Source organism: Entelurus aequoreus, linkage group LG17, assembly GCF_033978785.1.
Source record: "Entelurus aequoreus isolate RoL-2023_Sb linkage group LG17, RoL_Eaeq_v1.1, whole genome shotgun sequence".
Lineage (NCBI taxonomy): Eukaryota > Metazoa > Chordata > Actinopteri > Syngnathiformes > Syngnathidae > Entelurus > Entelurus aequoreus.
Genome location: NC_084747.1, coordinates 18,568,872 through 18,595,265, shown reverse-complemented (window position 1 = coordinate 18,595,265; position 26,394 = coordinate 18,568,872). Strand labels below are relative to the sequence as shown.

Here is a 26,394-nt window from a genome sequence, read left to right as displayed (position 1 = left end):
ATGAATGAACACATGTGGAGTTATGTACTTAACAAAAAAAGGTAAAATAACTGAAAACAAGTTTTATATTTTAGTTTCTTCCAAATAGCCACCCTTTGCTCTGATTACTGCTTTGCACACTCTTGGCATTCTTTCGATGAGCTTCAAGCACATCTGTAAAGTGAAAACAATTTCAGCAAAGCAGTAATTAGAGCAACAGGTGGCTATTTTGAAAAAACTACAATATAAAACATGTTTTCAGTTATTTCACCTTTTTTTGTTAAGTATGTAAACCCATACTTGCCAACCTTGAGACCTCCGAATTCGGGAGATTGGGGGGGAGGTTTGAGGTGTAGGGGGACGGGGTTTGGTGGTAGTGGGGGTGTATATTGTAGCCCGGAAGAGTTAGGGCTACAAGGGATTCTGGGTATTTGTTCTGTTGTGTTTATGTTGTGTTACGGTGCGGATGTTCTCCCAAAATGTGTTTGTCATTCTTGTTTGGTGTGGGTTCACAGTGTGGCGCATATTTGTAACAGTGTTAATGTTGTTTATACAGTGTCACCTGTATGGCTGTTGATCAAGTAAGTCTTGCAGTCACTTACGTGTGTATGCAGAAGCCGCATATATTATGTGACTGGGCCGGCACGCTGTTTGTATGGTGAAAAAGCGGACGCGACGACAGGTTGTAGAGGACGCTAAAAGCAATGCCATCACGGGACGCCCTTAATAATGTTGTCCGGGTGAAAATCGGAAGAAATTCGGGAGAACGGTTGCCCCGGGAGATATTCGGGAGTCTCCCGGAAAAATCGTGAGGGTTGGCAAGTATGCATAAGCCACATGTTAAAGTTGAAGTACCACTGATAGTAAATAAAGTTAATTTGATTTGATTAGTCACACACACACACTAGGTGTGGTGAAATTCACCTCTGCATTTGACCCATCCCCTTGTTCCACCCCCTGGGACGTGAGGGGAGCAGTGATGAGCAGCAGTGGCCGCGCTCGGGAATCATTTTGGTGATTCAACCCGAAATTCTAACCACAAGGCCACTGAACAGGCTATGTGTTCCTGTGTTCATTCGTAGTTGTGATGCCTTCAGTGACAATCTGCGAAAGTAAATAGTCATGAAAATATAGAAAATGCATTGAATGAGAAGGTGTGTCCAAACTTTTGGCCTTAACTGTACGTTTAACATTCAGTGTTTCCCATTTAAGTATTATCGTGATATTATTTGCATTCCTTAAACACGTTTGCTACATCTATAGTTATATTTTGATAAAGACGGGGAAAAACATGTGTACTTGTAAAACAGTGCGTGCAACAGCAACAACGAACATGGTGGTAGACGTGAAGTTAAATCATCAAATGCAGCCTTACCCAAGCAAAAACGATGCATATTCATCCGCGAGAGTCTTGATATCAATTTCCTTGACCTACCCACACACAAAGAAGTTGTAGATCTCCGGGCATTTGGGATTGACCTGCTCCGGTGATGACTCAGCTTGCAGCGGATGCGGGTGGCTTTTTTCTTGTCTTGAAAGACACCTGCGGGGCTTTGAGGTTCGCCTTGCCATCCTTACTTAGACTTAGTTCCTCCAGTACCTTGCGGAACATTGGGCAGCAACGCCAGACCTCCACTTCACTCTGTCCATTGCAAGACTCTTTACTATACAAATCTTATCTTAGTGATAAAAATTAGTTGACTTCCACCAATTGACTTCTAATAAAAAAAGGTAAATAAAACTACAAGCCAGTGTCTCCTTAAGATCTTTAAAAGAGCCATTCATCTCGCCTCTATTAAATGAATCCCTGGAGGATTGTGTATCAATCAAGCATGAACACTCCAATAGAGGAAGTCACTCTGCCTTTAATGTTCGAAGGACCCACTCTACTATTGCGAAATGACTGCTCGAGAGGCACAAATTACTGTTTTAGAGTATCATTAAAAAGTCCCTTTTACATAATAGGAGACCTTCACTCTGAACCGCATTTAACCGTCTGACCTGTGGAAAGTCTCTGATAGTGAGATACAATCCCACTCTTTTCAAACCTGTTGTCGGTAGTCAATACACGGCGGTAGCTCTCTCAACAAGCCTTTTACTGTCTAGTGGTTCATGCTGTCTCCAAGATCAAATTGCCTCTGGATGTGATTCTCATTGATTCTTTTTGGGCTTTTAGGACTTTGTCCAACTGGGTTTATGAATTTGACAAGTGGGCCCCATCTGTGGTCAAAATATCTTACAAGGTAAAATATATAAAGTCCAAGATTGTCAGGTTGCACAGATCCCTACCTCCGTAAAGACATCTCTGCTTGTTTTCTCCTTCAAAAGGGCACCCCCGGTTTGCGACGTGGATTCGTGCCGCAACTCCGAAGCGGAAAATTTAACGTTTTGCTGACGACCTACGAATACATCATCAAGGACAAGCATATACTGGCCAAGGTAAGAAAAGCTTCCCAACACATTTAAAGGCCTACTGAAATGATTTTTTTTAATTTAAACGGGGATAGCAGATCCATTCTATGTGTCATACTTGATCATTTCGCGATATTGCCATATTTTTGCTTAAAGGATTTAGTAGAGAACAACGATGATAAAGTTTGCAACTTTTGGTCGCTGATTAAAAAAAAAGCCTTGCCTATACCGGAAGTAGCGTGACGTCACAGGAGGAAGGACTCCTCACATTTTCCTATTGTTTACAATGCAGCGAGAGAGATTCGGACCGAGAAAGCCACGATTACCCCATTAATTTGAGCGAGGATGAAAGATTCGTGGATGAGGAAAGTGAGAGTGAAGGACTAGAGAGGCAGTGCAGGACGTATCTTTTTTCGCTCTGACCGTAACTTAGGTACAAGGGTTCATTGGATTCCACACTTTCTCCTTTTTCTATTGTGGATCACGGATTTGTATTTTAAACCACCTCGGATACTATATCCTCTTGAAAATGAGAGTCGAGAATGCGAAATGGACATTCACAGTGACTTTTATCTCCACGACAATACATCGGCAAAGCTCTTTAGCTACTGAGCTAACGTGATAGCATTGGGCTCAAATGCAGATAGAAACAAAATAAATAAACCCCTGACTGGAAGGATAGACAAAAGATCAACAATACTATTAAACCATGGACATGTAAATACACGGTTAATAATTTCCAGCTTGGCGAAGCTTAACAATGCTGTTGCTAACGACACCATTGAAGCTAACTTAGCTACGGGACGGCGGCGGCGGGCATTGTAGCTTTCGACAACACCCCGGCCACCATCAGCGTCGGCAAGAAACATATATTTCCCCAAAGTTACGTACGTGACATGCACATAGCGACACGCACGTACGGGCAAGCGATCAAATGTTTGGAAGCCAAAGCTTTACTCACGGTAGCGCGTCTGCTATCCACTTCAAAGTCCTCCTGGTTGTGTTGCTGTAGTCCGCCGCTAATACACCGATCGCACCTACAGCTTTCTTCTTTGCAGTCTCCATTTTTAATTGAACAAACTGCAAAAGATTCACCAACACAGATGTCCAGAATACTGTGGAATTTTGGGATGAAAACAGAGCGTTTTGTATTGGATTCAATGGGTCCGAATACTTCCGTACCAACCATTGACGTCACGTGCATACATCATCATACATAAACGTTTTCAACCGGAAGTGTGGCGGGAAATTTAAAATTGCACTTTATAAGTTAACCCGGCCGTATTGGCATGTGTTGCAATGTTAAGATTTCATCATTGATGTATAAACTATCAGACTGCGTGGTCGGTAGTAGTGGCTTTCAGTAGGCCTTTAATCCTCGCCTTCCTCCATCTCATACATTTGAAGTCAACAGTGAAACGTGGAATACTGATCAACCACAGATTTGTTAGAATCTCTAAACAGGTTTTCCAAAAGGAGGCAATGGTTCTCAAGTCTCAGTGCATTGCAGGTTTCAAATACCAATGGTATTTGAGTAACAAATGAAGTTTCATGTTAAAATTACATCCATTTTAGAGTGAATGAAATTGTGGAAGTCGCTTCCTAGCAGCTCCACTGTAGACACGGCACAAGAGCGAAGCGTGCAAGTTTAACAAAGTTTTAATGTTTTTGCACAAGATCTTTTCCAAATGTCTTTCAGCATGTCGTGACGTTGCCGTCACTCCCAATCCTCTCTCTCCCTCTGCTCCCGGCCGCTTACTGTTAAAGACAACAGATGATTAGATTAACACGTACCACCTGTGAAATCTAATCACCTGCCAGCTGTGTCTCGTCGTCAGCACATGCCCCGCCCCTGCCCGCTGGTGCTCGTCCTCAGTACCATGGACAGCGGCGGTGACTTTTCCTCCTACAGGCAGCGCTGACTGCACTTTCCCTCCACAGAAATGTTCTAAAGTGGATATGCACTTTTTAAAAAAAGTTACCTATCACTCACAATCCTTACTTATGCATTTTAATTTGTAACATCAGGCAAGTACGAAGTGGCTAACAATGCAGGTAATGGGAGTATTCTATTGCGCCCATGAAGCCCTCTAAAAAAAACATCCAAAAAACCACCAACAATACTCCATTTATATCTTGTCACCTGAATATTAACCAAGTATTAGCAATGTTGTTATAAGCGCTAACGCAGACAAACTTCTTTTAGTGGCGCCTTGATCACAGCGAGTTAACTAGCTAGTTACAGTATTGACATACTGAGCTGGTGAACTGCTGCATCGCCTCTTTGCTGGTGAAAGTTAATTCTCTACTATACATCACGCCTCTAACTCAGATAGTAGATCGATGTCGCCATAAACCGAGGAGTTGGTCAACTTGGACATTCAACTTAGACCCGGAGATGGCGAGAAAGACACAAGTAAATGTGTGTTATTGGCGCCTTTTTTCTGGGTATATTATGATTCATTCTTCATTTAAATGGTAGACATAAACATCCCATCAGTCGGCATCCCAATGAGAGCAGACATTGTACAGTAAGTGATTGTTTGTACTTTTTATATTTGTTTAGCACTTAGCAACATTGATACATTATGCCAAGTGTTTAAAAATAGCTAGATCTGTTTAGCACACAGCTTCTAAAACTTGTGTATCAGAATTATTCTCCCTTGTACTTTGACTTTGAACAGTTTCTTAAAGAGGATCTTTTTAGTACATAATTTTATATTTCTTTGCTTAAAGGCCTACTGAAATGATTTTTTTTAATTTAAACGGGGATAGCAGATCCATTCTATGTGTCATACTTGATCATTTCGCGATATTGCCATATTTTTGCTGAAAGGATTTAGTAGAGAACATTGACGATAAAGTTCGCAACTTTTGGTCGCTGATAAAAAAAAAGCCTTGCCTGTACCGGAAGTAGCGTGACATCGCAGGTTGAAGGGCTCCTCCCATTTCCCCATTGTTTACACCAGCAGCGAGAGCGATTCGGACCGAGAAAGCGACGATTACCCCATTAATTTGAGCGAGGATGAAAGATTCGTGGATGAGAAACGTGAGAGTGAAGGACTAGAGTGCAGTGCAGGACGTATCTTTTTTCGCTCTGACCGTAACTTAGGGCCAAGGGCTCATTGGATTCCACACACTCTCCTTTTTCTATTGTGGATCACGGATTTGTATTTTAAACGACCTCGGATACTATATCCTCTTGAAAATGAGAGTCGAGAATGCAAAATGGACATTCACAGTGACTTTTATCTCCACGACAATACATTGGTGAAGCACTTTAACTACTGAGCTAACGTGATAGCATCGGGCTTAACTGCAAATAGAAACAAAACAAATAAGCCCCTGACTGGAAGGATAGACAGAAGATCAACAATACTACCAAACTCTGGACATGTAACTACACGGTTAATGCTTTCCAGCTTGGGGAAGCTTAGCAATGCTGTTGCTAACGACGCCATTGAAGCTAACTTAGCTACGGAACCTCGACAGAGCTATGCTAAAAACATTAGCTCTGCACCTACGCCAGCCCTCATCTGCTCATCACGACCCGTGCTCACCTGCGTTCCAGCGATCGACGGTACGACGAAGGACTTCACCCGATCACCGATGCGGTTGGCGGCCCGGAGACGGAGGAAGTCAAAGTGAGGTCGGCGGCTAGCGTGTCTGCTATCCATCTCAAAGTCCTCCTGGTTGTGTTGCTGTAGTCCGCCGCTAATACACCGATCCCACCTACAACTTTCTTCTTTGCAGTCTCCATTGTTCATTAAACAAATTGCAGGTTCGATCCCCGCTTCCGCCATCCTAGTCACTGCCGTTGTGTCCTTGGGCAAGACACTTTACCCACCTGCTCCCAGTGCCACCCACACTGGTTTAAATGTAACTTAGATATTGGGTTTCACAATGTAAAGCACTTTGAGTCACTTGAGAAAAAGCGCTATATAAATATAATTCACTTCACTTCACTTCAAAAGATTCACCAACACAGATGTCCAGAATACTGTGGAATTTTGAGATGAAAACAGAGCTTTTTTTATTGGATTCAATGGGCTCTGAATACTTCCGCTTCAACAGTTGACGTCACGCGCATACGTCATCATATCGAAACGTTTTCAGCCGGAAGTTTGCCAGGAAATTTAAAATTGCACTTTATAAGTTAACCCGGCCGTATTAGCATGTGTTGCAATGTTAAGATTTCATCATTGATATATAAACTATCAGACTGCGTGGTCGGTGGTAGTAGTGGCTTTCAGTAGGCCTTTAACCAAGTATTAGCAATGTTGTTATAAGCGCTAACACAGACAAACTTATTTTAGTGGCGCCTTGATCACAGCGAGTTAACTAGCTTATGCAGTTACAGTATTGACATACTGAGCCGGTGAACTGCTGCATCGCCTCTTTGCTGGTGAAAGTTAATTCTATACTATAAATCATGCTTCTCACTCAGATCGTAGTTGAGGAGTTGGTCAACTTGGACATTCAACTTAGACCCGCAGATGGCGAGAAAGACACACAAATGTGTGTTTGCGGCGCCTTTTTCTGGGTAGATTATGATTCGTTCTTCATTTAAACGGGAAGACATAAACATCCCATCAGTCGGCATCCCAATGGGAGCAGACATTGTACAGTAAGCGATTGTTTGTAGTTTTTGTATCTTGTTTAGCACTTAGCAACATTGATACATTATGCCAAGTGTCCTAGTGGTTAGAGTGTCCGCCCTGAGATCGGTAGGTTGTGAGTTCAAACCCCGGCTGAGTCATACCAAAGACTATAAAAATGGAAGCCATTACCTCCCTGCTTGGCACTTAGCATCAAGGGTTGGAATTGGGGGATAAATCACCAAAATGATTCCCGGGCGCGGCACCGCTGCTGCCCACTGCTCCCCTCACCTCCCAGGGGATGGGTCAAATGCAGAGGACAAATTTCACCACACCTAGTGTGTGTGTGACAATCATTGGTACTTTAACTTAATTTAACTTAACTTAGATAGAGCTGGATCTGTTTAGCACACAGCTTCTTAAACTTCTTAAACTTGTGTATCAGAATTATTTTTCCTTGTACTTTCAGTTTGAACAGTTTTTTAAAGAGGATCTTTTTCGCACATAATTTTATATTTCTTTGCTTAATCCATTATTTTTATTGGCGACGAAAAATCCATAGATTAGCCGCACCTTTGCAGAAGCCGCAGGTTTCAAAGCTTGGGGAAAAAAGTAGCCGCTTATAGCCCGGAAAATATGTCAATTGCTGGTGTCTCTAATTAGCACCAGGTCATTTTGTGGAGAAAATGGTTCTTCTCTACAAAATGGCAGTTGTGTGGCTGTATTTGAAGTATCATTATTGGTCAGCATCCACAACTTGATCTACCTCTGCATGCACTTTAAAATGTTGGTTGCACTACTCAGCTGTTAACGTGTGCACTGAGCTCATCAGCTGTATTAATGCTGGCTCAGCAGTTTGCTCCTTAACGCTATTGCTACATTGGTTCTGATTCTGCTGTGTTGTGCAAAAATGAACATGTCGTCAAAGAGAGCTACATTTTTCTTTCTTCTTCGTCATGCTCTGCAAAGCATTACTGTATTTTTCGGAGTATAAGTCGCTCCGGAGTATAAGTCGCACCGGCCGAAAATGCATAATAAAGAAGGAAAAAAACATATATAAGTCGTACTTTTTGGGGAAATTTATTTGATAAAACCCAACACCAAGAATAGACATTTGAAAGGCTATTTAAAATAAATAAAGAATAGTGAACAACAGGCTGAATAAGTGTACATATATGAGGCATAAATAACCAACTGAGAACGTGCCTGGTATGTTAACGTAACATATTATGGTAAGAGTCATTCAAATAACTATAACATATAGAACATGCTATACGTTTACCAAACAATCTGTCACTCCTAATCGCTAAATCCCATGAAATCTTATACGTCTAGTCTCTTACGTGAATGAGCTAAATAATATTATTTGATATTTTACGGTAATGTGTTAATCATTTCACACATAAGTCGCTCCTGAGTATAAGTCGCACCCCCGGCCAAACTATGAAAAAAACTGCGACTTATAGTCCGAAAAATACGGTATTAAAGTTACCAAATAAACTTGTCACATATGTTTGAAATAACGAGCGCTCTACAATTTAGGCAAACAAACGACTATAATTCGAGCATTCATGGCGATGTTGATTTGCATCTTTTCTACCATTTTTGTCACTAGTGTGTAGGAAGAAGTCACAAAAAGACAAAGCAAAACACGGACAGACATAACCCTGTGACACTTGCTGAACTGGAGTCCATCGAGGGTTGCAATTAAAAAATGGGTGTTTCTCTACGAGAGTTGAGGAAGGTCACTTGCACCAAACAAATAGGACCTCTGGGCAAGAGGGAGATTATTAGTGTCGGGTTTCTGACAGTACACATAGCTGCTGTAACTGTTTGTTTATTTGCACCCATCTTGAAAGCAGGTGTGATGTAAGCTCATTGATTTATCAACTTAAGCAGAGGCGAGACGAGTGCATCGCAGTAGTCGGTCCTACTTGCCTTGAAATGGATACAGGACTCCTCCGGAGGTTAGAAGAGAGACGACCTGATGTTGTCGGTGCTCTTTACAGACAGTCTTGTCGATAACGGACTCTTAATTTTATAGCTAAAGCAACATGTTAATGTCGGCAGCAGAGGCTAAAGAGGTGACGTGTGCTAAAATCTTTTGAGGATCGACCACAGCTGGTTGAGGTCCTTAAAATGATGCAGCACTTTTATTGGGTCCAGTTTTATCCTGCAAACATTTCACATGATAGCACTTTCTGTTTTGTTAATATACTTCTGAAGAGTTAACTAGACTCTATGGCTGTCCTTGATCCTGGAATGGGATTGACCCCAGTCCAGCTTGTCGGTGCATCTTCTCCACTTTTAAGCGCATTTTTACGCAATAACTTTTATCTTCCATTTAAAAGTCTCGTTGTCAGGTCAGTTGGCGCATGGTCCTTCTTGGAGCCTTGTTGGGCACACCCAACTTTATAGACATTTTTTTGTAATTCATCAATCAATCATTTTCTAAAGCGCTTGTCTCGGATTGGCTGGAGCCTATCCCAGCAGATTTAGGGTGAGCGGCGTGGTAGACCTTGGGGCACATATAGACAACCAGCCATTCAAGCTCATATTCACACTTAGGCAGCGTTTAGTCTCCAGTTAGCCGAGCATGCATGCTTTTGGGATGTAGAAGGAAGCGTAAAGAAATCCGATACTCAGCTCAGCGACTTGCTAACCACTATGATACCATGTTGCCTAGTTTAGTGGTTCTCAAATGGGGGTACGCGTACCCCTGGGGGTACTTGAAGGTATGCCAAGGGGTACGTGAGATTTTTTTTAAATGTCTGTCGAAAAGAACTGTGAAAAAAAATGCAACAATGCAATATTCAGTGTTGACAGCTAGATTTTTTGTCGACATGTTCCATAAATATTGAGGTTAAAGATTTCATTTTTTGCGAAGAAATGTTTAGAATTAAGTTCAAGAATCCAGATGGATCTCTATTACAATCCCCAAGGAGGGCACTTTAAATGATGATTACTTCTATGTGTAGAAATCTTTATTTATAATTGAATCACTTGTTTATTTTTCAACAAGTTTTTAGTTATTTTTATATCTTTTTTTCCAAATAGTTCAAGAAAGACCACAACAAATTAGCAATATTTTGCACTGTTATACAATTTAATAAATCAGAAACTGATGACATAGTGCTATATTTTACTTCTTTATCTCTTTTTTTCAACCAAAAATGCTTTGCTCTGATTAGGGGGTACTTGAATTAAAAAAATGTTCACAGGGGGTACATCACTGAAAAAAGGTTAAGAACCACTGGCCTAGTTCATGTAATCCTACTACTACTACTACTGCGTTGATAGAAATACAGTGGTACTCTGGTTTTTGTTAGGGATGATGTTTGATAAGAAATTATCGAGTTCGAGCCTATTATCGAATCCTCTTATCGAACCGATTCCTTATCGATTCTCTTATCGAGTCCAGATAGGTTGTTGTATATGGAAAAACACACAATATTTGGTTTAACAAATCACTTCACATTCTCTACTGCTCGCTACTATAGTATTACCATATCTGAGTTATTGTGCAGAAATGTGGGGAAATAACTACAAATGTGCGCTACATTCGTTAACCGTGTTACAAAAAAGATCAATTAGACTGATACCTAATGTTGGATATAGAGAACATACAAACACTTTATTTATTGAGTCAAAAATATTAAACTTTGATGATTTGGTAAAATTGCAAACAGCTAAAATGATGTGGAATTAAATGATGGAATGGATTAAGTAAAGAAGTCAAACATTGTACTGATATCATCCACTTTAAGAGGTTGTTCAAATGAATAGTGCTTACAAAGTACAAAGAAGAAAAATTATGAGAAATACTTTCAACCTCATTGAAAATAAGATATTCTTCATCTCAGTATATTAATGACTGAATTAATTCATTACATTTTACAAAACTGTTGTATATACTAATTCACAGATATTTTATTATAAAAAGGTCAGTAAATTATGTATATATTCGTAAACGCTATGAAGTGGGAAAGGGGTAGGATTAAATAAGCTTTACTTCTTCCTACTCCTGTAAAGTGAAATGATATGAAACTGTGATGTATTATGATGTGGTCGGATCATGTTTTGTTTAGTTATGTTCTGTTAGTTTTGGACTTCCTTAGTTGTTTTGTGCACTTCGGGGGTTTGTTTTAGTCACCATGGTTACTTATGATTTTCACCTGCCTTGTACGCGCACCTGTTGCTCATCAGAGACTCTATTTAAGCCTGCCTTTTCCGGTCACTCGTCGTGGCTTCATTGTTTGCATTTGCAACAGTTACGTTGGCATTCTGGTTTTCGAGCTCATGATTCCTGTGCTAAAGTTACCTGAGCTTCTAGTATTCCTGTGCTAAGTAAGTTTTTGCTTTAGCTTCTCGTGCGAACGGCACGCTTTCCTTTTGTTTCGTTCCTGTCTGTTGTAATGTGTTTGATTTATGAGAAATAAATCATCTCCTACCTGCACGCTTTCGTCCGGAACCGTCAGTTTTGCGTCCCGGGAACTAACCGCAGCACGCTGCACCGCACCGTGACAAATGACTGAGCTACGTGACGTCATTTCTTGTGATGTCACACGGGGCATTTCTTGTCGGGACGGGAGTCGTTCTCAGGGATTCGAATAAAGAACCAACTCTTTTTCTTTACTATAGTGGTCTCGATAACGGGTACCGGTTCTCAAAAAGGGATTCGAGTCCGAGGACTCTGTTCTTTTCTTATCGAACAACCGGGAAAACCGGTTTCGAGCATCATCCCTAGTTTTTGTACACTACATTTTCTATGATTCTGTTTTCAATGAAATTTTTGGCCCGAACTTTGTATAGTTTTTTAGTTATCGTACAACCAAACTTGTATCATTTCGCAGATTTGAGGGACAAACAAAAAATCGGACTTGTTTTTTCTTTCTTTTTTTCAATTGAGTACGACTGCAAAATAATCCACCATTGAGCCTAAGAAAGTTGTGAATGCCAACACTTTAAAAAAGGAAGTTAGCATCACCATTGACCTGAAGAAAGAATTTGTAGCAAAGTAAGAATTGTCCGTGTAGCTGTCCCCTCCCCTCTACCCAGGGCCGTCGCTCCCTATAATCCAGACCTGGGCAAATTAAGGCCCGGGGGCCACATGTGGCCCGTTAAGCTTTTCAATCTGGCCCGCCGGACATTCCCAAATAAATATTTTAGATCTTTAAGATGGAAACTGTAGCTGCCATTATGATGTGTAGTGATGTTTTCAAATGACCGTAAGTCTTGAACTATACAAAATATTTCAGTGGTTGGAATCTGCGCTTTTGCATGATATACTAGTTACTATGGTAATCTAATTAGTTACTATGGTAATCTAATTAGTTACTATGGTAATCTACAGTAAGTCACAGCAGCTCAGACGAGGCACCAAGCAGTGTGGGTGGGGAGCGTTTCCACAGAGTGTTTCCAGAGCGGCCAGCCTGAAATGCGGGTGTCAGGGACAGACGGCGCAAGGAGATTTTTACAACAAAGTTCTAAAGCTTAGTGACATATCAGATTGTAGGTGGGGTTATTTTACCCTTTGCGTTCATATTTCGGTGTGTTTGTTGCATTTTAGTTGCGTTTCGCTTGATTATAAAATATGTCGATCGAGAGGTGGTTTGACGTTTATATGTTGTCAATATTCAGTGTTTTGTCCTTCATAGTTAATATTGTAAATTCACATTATTTATTTTCATGTACATTCAGGGTGTCTCATTCAGTAAAAAAAAATTTAAAATGCCATTCCGTTTTTTAAGGCGGTCTGTCATAATGTTTTTAGCATTCAATCAGACATTATTGTGAGGTTCCTAAATATAGATTGTGACGGTCTCAAGCCGTCGTGTGGGTTCCAAGGACCATCAAGGAATGACATCTTGCGGCAGGTTTAGACTTCTTTATTTTTCAATAAACCTTCTTCGACGGTCGGGTCGCTTTTCAGCTCCGCCTCCACCTGCTCGCTCTGCCGTTCACTTTTCAGCGTCACGGTGTCGTCGTCTCCCTTGCGCTCTCAGTCTGTTTCGCTCGCTCCTCCGCACCAGCTTCCCAGCTGCGGACGTCGCCGTCGTTCGTGCGCTCTTTGTCGCTCTCGCTCAGCGTCAGCCTCCCTCTGGCTCCTTTTCTTCTCTCCGCCCCTCTCCCCGACGTTTACGTCTGCCGGCCTTTTATACGGTGCGAGAGGATAATTACATTGTCCCCAGCTGCGCGATCCACGCACCTTATAATGATTGCGGCGTCTCTCCCGGCGCGCCCCGCCTCGCTGCTCGCTCGCCGTCCACGCCTCCTCGCCGCCATAGATATACCGGCCCCCAGACACATTTTTTTCTCTAAATTTGTCCCTCCGAGTCATAATAATTGCCCAGGGCTGCTGTAAGCTTATTTTGCGTGAAGATGCACAAGTAAAATGTCCATTAGTGAATGACAAGGCACTTCATATGAAGTGTTCAAATGTTTTTCTAGACCAGTGGTTCTTAACCTGGGTTCGGTATGTCGGCCTCAGGGGTTCGGTGAAGCCTCCGCCGCGGAGGTCAAGACACACCCGACTCATCGTGTAAATAAAAACTTCTCCCTATCGGCGTATTATGGATATGGCAACAGCAGAAGTCACACTGATTTGCAGATGTGTAATTTGTTGTGAGTTCATGCACTGTGTTGGTTTTGTTCTTTGAACAAGGTGATCTTCATGCATGGTTCATTTTGTGCACCCGTAAAAAAACATATAACTTTGTCTTGAATTTGAAAAAAAAAACATTTTATTTTTCACTAAAGAAGGGTTCAGTGAATGCGCATATGAAACTGGTGGGGTTCGGTACCTCCAATAAGGTTAAGAACCACTGTTCTAGACCTTTCCTGCTGTTACCGATAAGACATTGTGTTAATGCACCGGTCTTGTAAGGCAGACCTACTGAGTTTGATCCCTAGTGGGCATGTTATTTTGCACTAATAGATATGTTATTTACCTGTCTTTTTCGTTGAGTCATTTTAATCTATAATATTAATATTTGGGGCGATATAGCTCGGTTGGTAGAGCGGCCGTGCCAGCAACTTGATGGTTCCAGGTTCGATCCCCGCTTCCGCCATCCTAGTCACTGCCGTTGTGTCCTTGGGCAAGACACTTTACCCACCTGCTCCCAGTGCCACCCACACTGGTTTAAATGTAACTTAGATATTGGGTTTCACAATGTAAAGCGCTTTGAGTCACTAGAGAAAAGAGCTATATAAATATAATTCACTTCACTACAATTCACTAATAAAAAACATGTTTAATTCAATTCATGTTTGAGGCAAATTGTACAAACGTTTCACAAAGACAAAAAAAAAGTGTGAAAAATATTGAATTTCTGCTGAAATCGCTCACTGTTTTGCCAACAAGAATATTGAATCAAGCAAATCTAAATGTTTATTTATCAATTTCATTCATATGCATTTTGCTTGTTTTGTGCACGTAAAACTTGAATTGTTCTCTATTGTGTTCATATTTATGTTAGATTTTTTTTATTTAATTATTTGAAAAATGGATTCAGTTTTCATACAATTTGGTCTTCGTCTGATCACTTGGAATGGATTACTTCAGAAAACTATATTTAGGTGTTAAAGAAAGTCCAAACAGTTGAAGCAAGATCACTACACATTTTGGATGATACTCTCAGCAAACCATGGTAGAAGTCATCGCATCACCTCATATTTTCATCGGCACTTCATAAGATTATTTCAGAAACTATTTTTTGTACGTCAAGGCTCAAGGCAAAGACCCAAGGTTTGCTTTGAACATACAACGCAAGATGAGCGAGGACACATCTATCTTGGATGATGTCACTGATCTTTGACGGCAATACAGAAAGCCTGTCAACCTTGTCATGTTAGCTGCTGGCGCTAGCCGCAGGTTGCTGTCATCCCCACTTATGACTGGTAAGGCGGGGTATTTTATGGCATACTTGCCAACCTTGAGACCTCCAATATCGGGAGGTGGGGGGTAGGATGTGAGGGGGTGGTGGCTTGGTCGGGGGTGGGTGGGTGGGGGGGGGGGGGGCGGGGGGTGGCGTGGTTATTTACAGCTAGAATTCACCAACTTGAGTATTTCATATATATTTCATATACATATATGTATATATATATATATATATACATATATATATATATATATATATATATATATATATATATATATATATATATATATATATATACATATATGTATATATATATATATATATATATATATTTATTTTATTTACATAGAAAAAATATATATACTTGAATTTCAGTGTTCCGTTGGCTATCCATTAGATGGCAGTATTGTCCTGTTTAACTTCTCCGTTCATTGGGCAGGCAAGCTGTTTATATTGTGGGAAAGCGGACGTGAGAACAGGCTGTCCCCACTCAGTCTCAGGTCCGCATTGAGCTGGAGGGGGCGTGGCCTCCAGCTCCGGCTGAATACCGGGAGTTTGTTGGGAGAAAATCTCTGCCGGGAGGTTGTCGGGAGAGGCGCTGAATACCGGGATTCTCCCGCTAAAAACGGGAGGGTTGGCAAGTATGTTTTATGGTTTCGTTTCATAGCGGTTCTTGTCGTTAAAGTATTTATGAGGGTTAAAAGCTTTTTGTAAAAACAAACATTTCATTATGTTGTATAATTGTATAAATGATAAATGGGTTATACTTGTATAGCGCTTTTCTACCTTCAAGGTACTCAAAGCGCTTTGACAGTATATCCACATTCACCCATTCACACACACATTCACACACTGATGGCGGGAGCTGCCATGCAAGGCGCTAACCAGCAGCCATCAGGAGCAAGGGTGAAGTGTCTTGCCCAAGGACACAACGGACGTGACTAGGATGGTAGAAGGTGGGGATTGAACCCCAGTAACCAGCAACACTCCGATTGCTGACACGGCCACTCTACCAACTTCGCCACGCCGTCCCTATGACAGTTTAGAATATTCAAATGTGATGTAAAACATTGCCTGTACAGAACTATAAATGTGCTGTATTGTTTTGTGGTATGACAGTGTTTCCCATAAACTGCCAAGATACCTGTGGCGGTGGGGGCGTGGCTATGGGCGTGGTCACCATGACATCATCGAGTAATTTGCATAATTTACTACAATGATATGATTTTCTCTAAAAAGGCTAAAAAAATGTATACTTACTAATTAATAACAGTTTTGTTTTAAACGTCCATCCATCCATCCATTTTACAATATAATTACAACACTTTATGTACATATTTATATACAGATTTGAACAATAAGTTATTCACTGAAATATATTTATTAATTGTGGTTCTTACAAAAAATACATCTTATAAAAATATAAAAGCTAAAATGTCTCTAAAAGCTCTGCCCCTTTAATTAGTGCATACTAAATAATTTAACTTTATCCTACTACTACAACCATATTATTTACCAGCAACATAAAGTGAAACAGAGGCAGAGGTGTCCTGCCACAGTCAGTAACAAATAAACAGAAAACAGTCGTGGTGGTAGATAGACACAAAGCTTCATCAAACATCTGATCCACTGAACAAAGAGCTCCAAAAATCATGATCCTACACTTCTCTTTTGTAAAGTAAATCTGAACAGCCGATATGGGCATCTACATCAACTACATGATTTGCCTGAGAAGCTGGACACGACAAAAAAAAATAAAAAATGTAGCGGCCTTAATTCTTTCGTGGCGGGCCGCCACAAATAAATGAATGTGTGGGAAACACTGTATGATGGTTGGTTTATTCTGACATATATAATTAAACCTAATCTATCATTGGCTAGCTTTTTTTTACACCTGTCTGTAGATGTCGGATAATTATGGCAAAAATATGAATCACCATTAACAACACAATGACAGAGGCGTGGCTCGGTTGGTAAAGCGGCAGTGCCAGCCTGGTTCGATCCCCAGTTGCTGCCATCCTTGTCACGTCCGTTGCGTCCTTGAGCAAGACACTTATTGGGTCGTGGTTAGAGCCTTGCATGGGAGCCCCCGCCATCAGTGTGTGAATGGGTGAATGTGGGAATAGTGTCAAAGCGCTTTGAGTACCTTGAAGGTAGAAAAGTGCTATACAAGTATAACCCATTTACCAATGATTTACTAATTTGAAAACATAAACAAACAGCTGGATATAAATTACTAACGAATAAACAGAAAGTTAAAAAAAAGAATTGTAGCAACAAAACATGTAAATATCAATATTAAAAAATTCAGGTTCTCCAGAAAAAATATTTATTCACTTATTTTACTACCATAGTGTGTGTGCTTTGTCATATTTAACGTTTGATCATTTGTCTGTTAATTCGGGGTCGTGGAAGGGACAAGCGGTAGGAAATGGATGGATGGATGGATGTTTGTTAATTAAATGCAAAAATCCTCACATTTATTGGTGCAGTACATCGTTGGACAATTTTTGACCACTATTTTAAGTCCGAACATAAGTTCGTAAATGTATCAATAAGTGCTTTGAGTACATTATGCTTGTGTAAGGTACTTTTTTGAAGCCTTTATTTTGTTAGCGCAGTCAGACCGCATTATTGTGAAGGGGGGAAATGTGCTGCTGTTTTGAGCTCGACAAGTTAGAAGACGACTTGAGTTTGTTTAAAAAAAAAAAAAAGAGAGAGCCTCTTATGTTGCGACTGTTGTCCAGTTTGTACATTGATTTTACATCGATGATGTCGTTCACAACAACACAAGTAGATGAGATGTGTTGCGGGTGTATGGATTGTACTTGTTAGCTTTAGCTTCGTAGTTTAGGCATAATCGTTTTTCAAGTGGCCGTCCTGACATTGTTTAGTTCAGGACTCGGCGGTTGAGTGTTTCGAGGATGAATAAGCGGATCACGTTATTTTTCCAAACAATTGTTCCTTCTCCTCACAATGACAGCATTTCAATCACATTTATGTCAATTTCTGTGATATTTTTTATTTTTATGATCGTGAGAAGCCAAAATCAAAATTGACCAGCCCTACCTAGAATAGAATAGAATAGAATGGACTTTATTGTCATTATATTTGCATATAACGAGATTAAGGACTCCAACTTAAGGTGCGGTAGTGGGAACAAATATGGGATAAAAATAAATTACACAAGAAGTAATAAAGATAAAACTAAGAATTTAAATAAATAGACTAGTATCCAATAAAAATAATAAGCAATCCTGTACAATATACAAAATACTGTACAATATACAAAACAATATACAAAATACTGTACAATATACAGAACAAGACAAGAGTACCGGAGTGATAACAATCAGTGTCGGATGTATTGCACTCGAAGGGTAATATTGCACAGTAGGGTATAGGGGTGAATTATTTATTATAAATTAGAGTTCAAGATGGTGACAGCTACACATTTTACGTGAAATATTGCAGGCTGTACAGCATATAAAGGTTTTATTGTTTTTTTTTATTATCACTGAACGACCGTGGAACACATTATTTCTATTTTTGTTATTGTTTATGGGGACAATTTTCAAACCCTGTTAAGCAGCAGCATTTGACTATAGAAGTTACACTCCGTATGTATACAATTATCTTTAGAACTTAGCAGGAACGTCTCTCTTTTTAGCTGTAATGGTGTGGAAACAATTAAATGGATCCCTTTGTCGCAGATCCGCTGGAAGTACATGATTGTGGACGAGGGTCACCGCATGAAGAATCACCACTGCAAGCTGACCCAGGTGCTGAATACTCACTACGTGGCCCCCCGCCGCCTCCTCCTCACCGGCACGCCACTGCAGAACAAACTGCCCGAGCTGTGGGCGCTGCTCAACTTTCTGCTGCCCACCATCTTTAAAAGCTGCACTACCTTTGAGCAGTGGTTCAACGCCCCCTTCGCCATGACGGGGGAGAGGGTACGTGTTTGGAAGTTCCTACACATTCTCAAAGTGTTGCATTCAAGCAAACTGTACAAACTAAAATGTAGCTGTTGCTCAAGGCCTTTGTAGCGGATATGTATTAACAAATAAATTAATCAATAAAGCATCAGTCTAACTGCAAGCTTTAGCCCTTGGCAAGGAGAGGACCTTGCCTTAAGACTTCACCCTCAGGCAAAAAGCAGGATCCATGCACAGCCCTCATGTAAAATACATCCAGACGTTTCCCCTCTAAAAACAAACTTGTGACTTTGTTCAGGTTGACCTGAATGAGGAGGAGACCATCCTGATTATTCGCCGCCTGCACAAAGTGCTCCGTCCCTTCCTGCTTCGCCGCCTAAAGAAAGAGGTGGAGTCTCAGCTGCCGGAGAAGGTGAGGAGTGACTTTTTTTATTTGGCGAATACGGTTCTTGTAGCTGAGATAGGCTCCAGCGACCCCGAAGGGAATAAGCGGTAGAAAATGGATGGATGGATGGATGGATGGGTTCTTGCAAAATAGGGCTGCAACTAACGACTATTTTGTTAGTCGATTTGTCACTTAGCGATTATTCGACTAATCGGATCATAAAGCGTACACATATTCAGTGGCTTTAATTTAGCCATCGACTGGGATATTTTTATGCATGTGCTTACGACCAACAAAGATGATTCATTCATTCATAAAGATGTATTTATACTGTAACAATGCTGTTACAAAAATAGACTTAGACTTCCTTTTTATTGTCATTCAAATTTGAACTTTACAGTACAGATAGGAACAACATTTTGTTGCATTAGCTCATGGTAGTGCAGGATAAAAAAGCAATAAGGTGCAGATATAAATAAATAGATTACTGTACAGATAAATATATTGCACTTTTGCATATGCATCCAGGTTTATAGATGTACCGTATTTTTCGGACTATAAATCGCTCCGGAGTATACGTCGCACCGGCCAAAAATGCATAATAAAGGAGGAAAAAAACATTTACACATCGCACTGGAGTATAAGTCGCATTTTTGGGGGAAATTTATTTGATAAAATCCAACACCAAGAATAGACATTTGAAAGGCATATATGAGGGATAAATAACCAACTGAGAACGTGCCTGTTGAATATTGTTTTATGCACAGTTTAAGATTTATCGTGCGCACCAGATGTGGGCTTAGAGGGGACATTGCTCAGAGGCAATGCAGCAGCTCACGGGCTCAATATGTCAATATAGCAGCATGAGCTAGTTACTTATCTGGGATCACTGAAGTAGTTTGTCTGCATTAGCGCTTATAATAACAATATCGCTAATACTTGGTTAATATTCAGGTCACAAGATGTAAATGGAGTATTTTTGCCGGTTTTTGGATGTTTTTCGATGGCTTTATCAGTACCAGAGAGTATTCCTATTAGCTGCATTGCTAGCCACTTTGCACTTGCCTTATAGAAATTAGAATGCATAAAATAAACAAATGTTCTTGTCTTACATAGGGATTGTGAATAATAGGCTAAATTCCAAACAAAGTGCAGTTCCACTTTAAGGCTGCAAAAAATAATTCATGTATGGGAAAGAATGGTCATTGGCCATTACACTTATACGACAGCTTTAAATATGGATATTCTCTACCCTTTACAGCTTGAACGGCTTCCACTCGTCTAGGGACAATTTCTATTTTAGTCCATTGGACTTTTTTGTTGTCAATTTACGAGGGTGGTGAAATGGACTGCTGCCTCACAATCATGGCCCACAGGTGATTGATGGCCTTAGTTTTCACCAGACTCATCCAAGCATGCCTTAATTGACCTCGCTGTGTGCAGAAAAAGGCCTTCTCCGAACACAGAGTTAGATGCATACAGTTGTCCAAAGGGAGGAGCCAAAAACATCTGATTGGTTAATTATTTAGCTAAGAGTCTTTTGTCCATACAGTACACAGGGGATTAAAAAAACCAGCCCCTTCTTATACGGACCTAAACCCATCCATCCATCCATTTCCTACCGCTTGTCCCTTAAACCCCTAGTTAATAATTTCTTTAAATATTTAAAGTTTTAACGAGAACTTAAATTTTGACCGGCACAGTTTTTATAGACATGACGGTACTTTAAAGTAGCTCAAAATTAACGTAACACTTAAACCATCAGTGGTTTAACAGAACACATGAAAAAAGTATATTTTTCACAATTATTAATTATATAAAATAAAAATTGTTTGTCGGTCAGAGAAAAAAACATACACAAAAACAGTCCCAGAAAAACGACGAGCAATCATTTATGTTTACCGTATTTTTCGGACTATAAGTCGCAGTTTTTTTTCATAGTTTGGCGGGGGGTGCGACTTACACTACCGTTCAAAAGTTTGGGGTCACATTGAAATGTCCTTATTTTTGAAGGAAAAGCACTGTACTTTTCAATGAAGATAACTTTAAACTAGTCTTAACTTTAAAGAAATACACTCTATACATTGCTAATGTGGTAAATGACTATTCTAGCTGCAAATGTCTGGTTTTTGGTGCAATATCTACATAGGTGTATAGAGGCCCATTTCCAGCAACTATCACTCCAGTGTTCTAATGGTACAATGTGTTTGCTCATTGGCTCAGAAGGCTAATTGATGATTAGAAAACCCTTGTGCAATCATGTTCACACATCTGAAAACAGTTTAGCTCGTTACAGAAGCTACAAAACTGACTTTCCTTTGAGCAGATTGAGTTTCTGGAGCATCACATTTGTGGGGTCAATTAAACGCTCAAAATGGCCAGAAAAAGAGAACTTTCATCTGAAACGCGACAGTCTATTCTTGTTCTTAGAAATGAAGGCTATTCCACAAAATTGTTTGGGTGACCCAAACTTTTGAACGGTAGTGTATACTCAGGAGCAACTTATGTGTGAAATTATTAACACATTACCGTAAAATATCAAATAATATTATTTAGCTCATTCACGTAAGAGACTAGACGTATAAGATTTCATGGGATTTAGCGATTAGGAGTGACAGATTGTTTGGTAAACGTATAGCATGTTCTATATGTTATAGTTATTTGAATGACTCTTACCATAATATGTTACGTTAACATACCAGGCACGTTCTCAGTTGGTTATTTATGCCTCATATAACGTACACTTATTCAGCCTGTTGTTCACTATTCTTTATTTATTTTAAATTGCCTTTCAAATGTCTATTCTTGGTGTTGGGTTTTATCAAATGCATTTCCCCAAAAAATGCACTTATACTCCAGTGCGACTTATATATGTTTTTTCCTTCTTTTTTATGCATTTTCGGCCGGTGCGACTTATACTCCGGAGCGACTTATAGTCTGAAAAATACGGTACTTTCCTCTGAAAGCACAAACCTAGTCTGCCACATACACTCAGAGGTGGGCTGGACAATTAATAGAATTGTAATCTCGATTTCGAATGTGGCCTCAAATATTCTGATTTAAAAAAAAACGTTTAATGGGCCGCGCAACGTGCATGCAAGTGAAAACGACCACGTCGACTCGCAGTTTGGGATCTCGCCATGTTTGCTACTTTTTATTTGACGCAGCACTAGTATGCCAAATCAATAATCAATCAACTCAACAAAAAAACTAGGCCATATGATTTCCTCGTTAATGTAACTGCGGACGGAATCACATAATTGGCCAAAAGGTAGAATATAAGGAAAATTGACATACATGTGATTGAAATGTTGTCATTGTGAGGAGAAGGAACATTTGTTTCAGAAAATAATTTGTCCGGTACCGCTCATTCATCCTCGCCCCGTCCTGAACTAAACCATGTCGAAACGGCCACTTGAAACAAAGATTACGACTTAACTACGAAGCTAAAGCTAGCAGAACAATCCATACACCCACAACACATCTCACCCGCTTGTGTTGTTGTGAACAACATCACCAATGTAAGATCAATGTACAAGGGGTTCTGGGTATTTGTTCTGTTGTGTTTATGTTGTGTTACGGTGCGGATGTTCTCCCGAAATGTGTTTATCATTCTTGTTTGGTGTGGGTTCACAGCGTGGCGCATATTTGTAACAGTGTTAAAGTTGTTTATACGGTCACCCTCAGTGTGACCTGTATGGCTGTTGAGCAAGTATGTCTTGCATTCACTTGTGTGTGTGAAAAGCCGTATATATTATGTGATTGGGCCGGAACGCAAAGGCAGTGCCTTTAAGGTTTATTGGCGCTCTGTACTTCTCCCTATGTCCGTGTACCACTCTGTACAGCGGCGTTTTAAAAAGTCATATATTTTACTTTTTGAAACCGATACCGATAATTTCCGATATTACATTTTAAAGCATTTATCGGCCGATAATATCGGCAGCCCGATAATATCGGCAGCCCGATATTATCGGACATCTCAAGTTGTGAGTCCTCATTGGTTTAAGAATAATCTGCTACCAACTTAGACTTAGAATTCGACTTAAACAAACTTTAATGATCCACAAGGAAAATTATTTCACACGGTAGCTTAGTTACAAAGGATGGAAAGGAAAAGGATGGAAAGGATAATGCACACAAGGGCACCAAAAGAGGGCGAAAAGAAAATGTATAAAGTAGACTAAAATGTAACATAGTAGCAATATAAAATAGAACATATATGTAATATTTACATATTATATATACAGTATATACCATGATTGGAAAACACAAGCGTTTGTTTCTGGAAGTAGAGACACACATTTGTTGCCGGAAGTCGGAAGTGCACTGCTACACTGCAAAAACTGAAATCTAATTAAGATGAAATATCTCAAATAAGGGTGATATTTGCTTTTTTTCTGTCTGATAAGATAATTCTTCTCACTAAGCAGATTTTATGTTAGTGTTTTACTTGTTTTAAGGGTTTTGGTCCTAATTTAGCTCAGTAAGATATAACAGCTTGTTGCTGAGATTTTATGACCTACACTACCGTTCAAAAGTTTGGGGTCACATTGAAATGTCCTTATTTTTTAAGGAAAAGCACTGTACTTTTCAATGAAGATAACTTTAAACTAGTCTTAACTTTAAAGAAATACACTCTATACATTGCTGATGTGGTAAATGACTATTCTAGCTTCAAATGTCTGATTTTTGGTGCAATATCTACATAGGTGTATAGAGGCCCATTTCCAGCAACTATCACTCCAGTGTTCTAATGGTACAATGTGTTTGCTCATTGGCTCAGAAGGCTAATTGATGATTAGAAAACCCTTGTGCAATCATGTTCACAAATCTGAAAACAGTTTAGCTCGTTACAGAAGCTACAAAACTGACCTTCCTTTGAGCAGATTGAGTTTCTGGAGCATCACATTTGTGGGGTCAATTAAACGCTCAAAATGGACAGAAAAAGAGAACTTTCATCTGAAACTCGACAGTCTATTCTTGTTCTTAGAAATGAAGGCTATTCCACAAAATTGTTTGGGTGACCCCAAACTTTTGAACGGTAGTGTATATTGAGTAAAACATGCTTGAAACTACAATATCAACTGATGCAAAGCTGTGTCATCAACACTCACAAGTATAAAACTACTTTTTTAAAGTAATAATTTCTTCAAGAATGAAAAAAAAAAATCATGATAATGGCACTAGCATTTACTTAATTTACGAATATTTTTCAACATATTGAGCAAAAAGGTCTCTTTTTTTTCTACCAAGAAAAGTGCACTTGTTATTAGTGAGAATATACGTATTTTAAGGTATTTTTTTGGTTCATTGAGGTTAGCTAATTTTATTGTTTTGGAAAGTTTTGACAAGCCGAATTTTCTTGTTCTATTGGCAGATCATTTTGCTTAGTTCAAATAAAATACCCCTCATTTTTGTATTTTTTTTCTTGTTTTTGAACACTGACTTTTTGCAGTGTATGGGAACGGAAATAAATGCGCTGAGGCAATAAGATCCGATGTTGCTTAAAATGAAATGAAAAATACGGTAAAAATTGTACATATTGCATATTGTCATGAATGTGACTGTTACTACATTATATATAAACTTCCATCCATCCATCCATTTTCTACCGCTTGTCCCGTTCGTTGCAGCGTGTATATGAAGTTTGATGGAGGGTTTTGAACTTGTCTTAGAGGGCTTTGAAGGCCGCAACGGCGACTCTCATTAGCCGCATCTTGCAAGCATTCTTTTTAATCATCGTTAGAATCTTTAAAAAAAAAAAAAAAGACGTGGATGTTCTTGTCCCCTCTTATTAATTGTCAACGATTGGCAAAATGTTTTTAAAAAGTGCAGTTTGCATTTAAATATCAAATAAAATATTTACAGCTCTAGTTCAGAGGCATGAAAAGAAAGACACAACACACATTTATCATAACGCACCTTGGACATTAGGATGTTCCAGGAATAACTGCTCTTATTTCAATTTATTTGAATACCTCTGATAAACCAAAATAATTCATCATCATCATCCTGCGCACTTTGCACATTGCTGCGATGTGTGTTTGCTTTACTGCACCATACTGTTAGCAGATTAAAAAAAAAAAAAGTTGCTTTCAAGTTACTGTGCCCCCTTTAAAGTGCTCTACCTTTTCATATTATAAACACATTTCAACTGGAGCCATTTAAACTGCCATACTCACACACTTCTTGATGGAATAGGAAGGATTTAAACATACTTTTTACAGGGAACTTGTTCACTTTTTTGTGTTCATAATAGTACTTAAGATGGCATCATGCGCCAAGGGTAGCATTTTATATCTGACATTCGTCGGGTGTAATTGTCATCACAGATAAGGAGGATGCACGCGTCTGCCATCTCTTCTGGAATCTGTGAATCACTTTTTTTTCAAGCAGACAAGATCAACACGAGAGATGATTGTTGTTACTTAAAAACTTTGGATAATTCATGAACTGAATTGATTGACAGTCCGTCGTTGCCGATAAGAGGAGTGGGAAGAATGGTGCCGTGTTTGACTGTCAACTCTTGTTTTCATCGCCTCTTTGCACAGGTGGAGTATGTCATCAAATGTGACATGTCGGCCATCCAGAAGGTTCTGTACCGGCACATGCAGAAGGGCATCCTCCTCACAGACGGCTCAGAAAAAGACAAGAAGGTACAATCAGGCCGACGCCCCTCTTGTAGCTGTCAGTGTGACAAAGAGGGCGTCATGGCGACACCTCACGCTGTGAGACCCGCAGGGACCATGAATGTTTTTTGCATTTTTGCTTTTGTTTGTGACATCAGAAGCTCTTAAAGCAATGTTGTCCAAAAAAACGGGCTTTTAAAAAAATGTAAAGACAGTGACAGCATCAGGAAGATTGCATCACATATCAGCTTAACCCTTGTGTAATGTTCATATTGTTGTTACTCAGCCAGCGTTTGTGGGTCTGATGGACCCGTTGCATTTTGTGGCTTTTAAAGGCCTACTGAAAGCCACTACTACCGACCACGCAGTCTGATAGTTTATATATAAATGATGAAATCTTAACATTGCAACATGCCAATACGGCCGGGTTAACTTATAAAGTGCAATTTTTAAATTTCCCGCTAAACTTCCGGTTGAAAACGTCTATATATGATGACATATGCGCGTGACGTCAATTGTTGAACCGAAAGTATTGGTACCCCATTGAATCCAATACAAAAAAGCTCTGTTTTC

The 26,394-nt window shown here is 39.7% G+C and overlaps 1 protein-coding gene across 2 annotated transcripts in view; it reads left to right on the top strand.

The window, feature by feature from the left end:
* The window catches only part of smarca2 (SWI/SNF related, matrix associated, actin dependent regulator of chromatin, subfamily a, member 2), a 141,391-nt gene that overhangs the window by 53,559 nt on the left and 61,438 nt on the right, over positions 1-26,394 (top strand). For both annotated transcript variants that reach the window (XM_062025102.1, XM_062025101.1), the window contains exons 17-21: positions 2,156-2,222; positions 2,308-2,418; positions 18,583-18,825; positions 19,106-19,219; positions 25,744-25,848. In XM_062025102.1, coding sequence (XP_061881086.1) covers positions 2,156-2,222; positions 2,308-2,418; positions 18,583-18,825; positions 19,106-19,219; positions 25,744-25,848 — 640 coding nt within the window. The remainder of the gene's footprint in view (positions 1-2,155; positions 2,223-2,307; positions 2,419-18,582; positions 18,826-19,105; positions 19,220-25,743; positions 25,849-26,394) is intronic.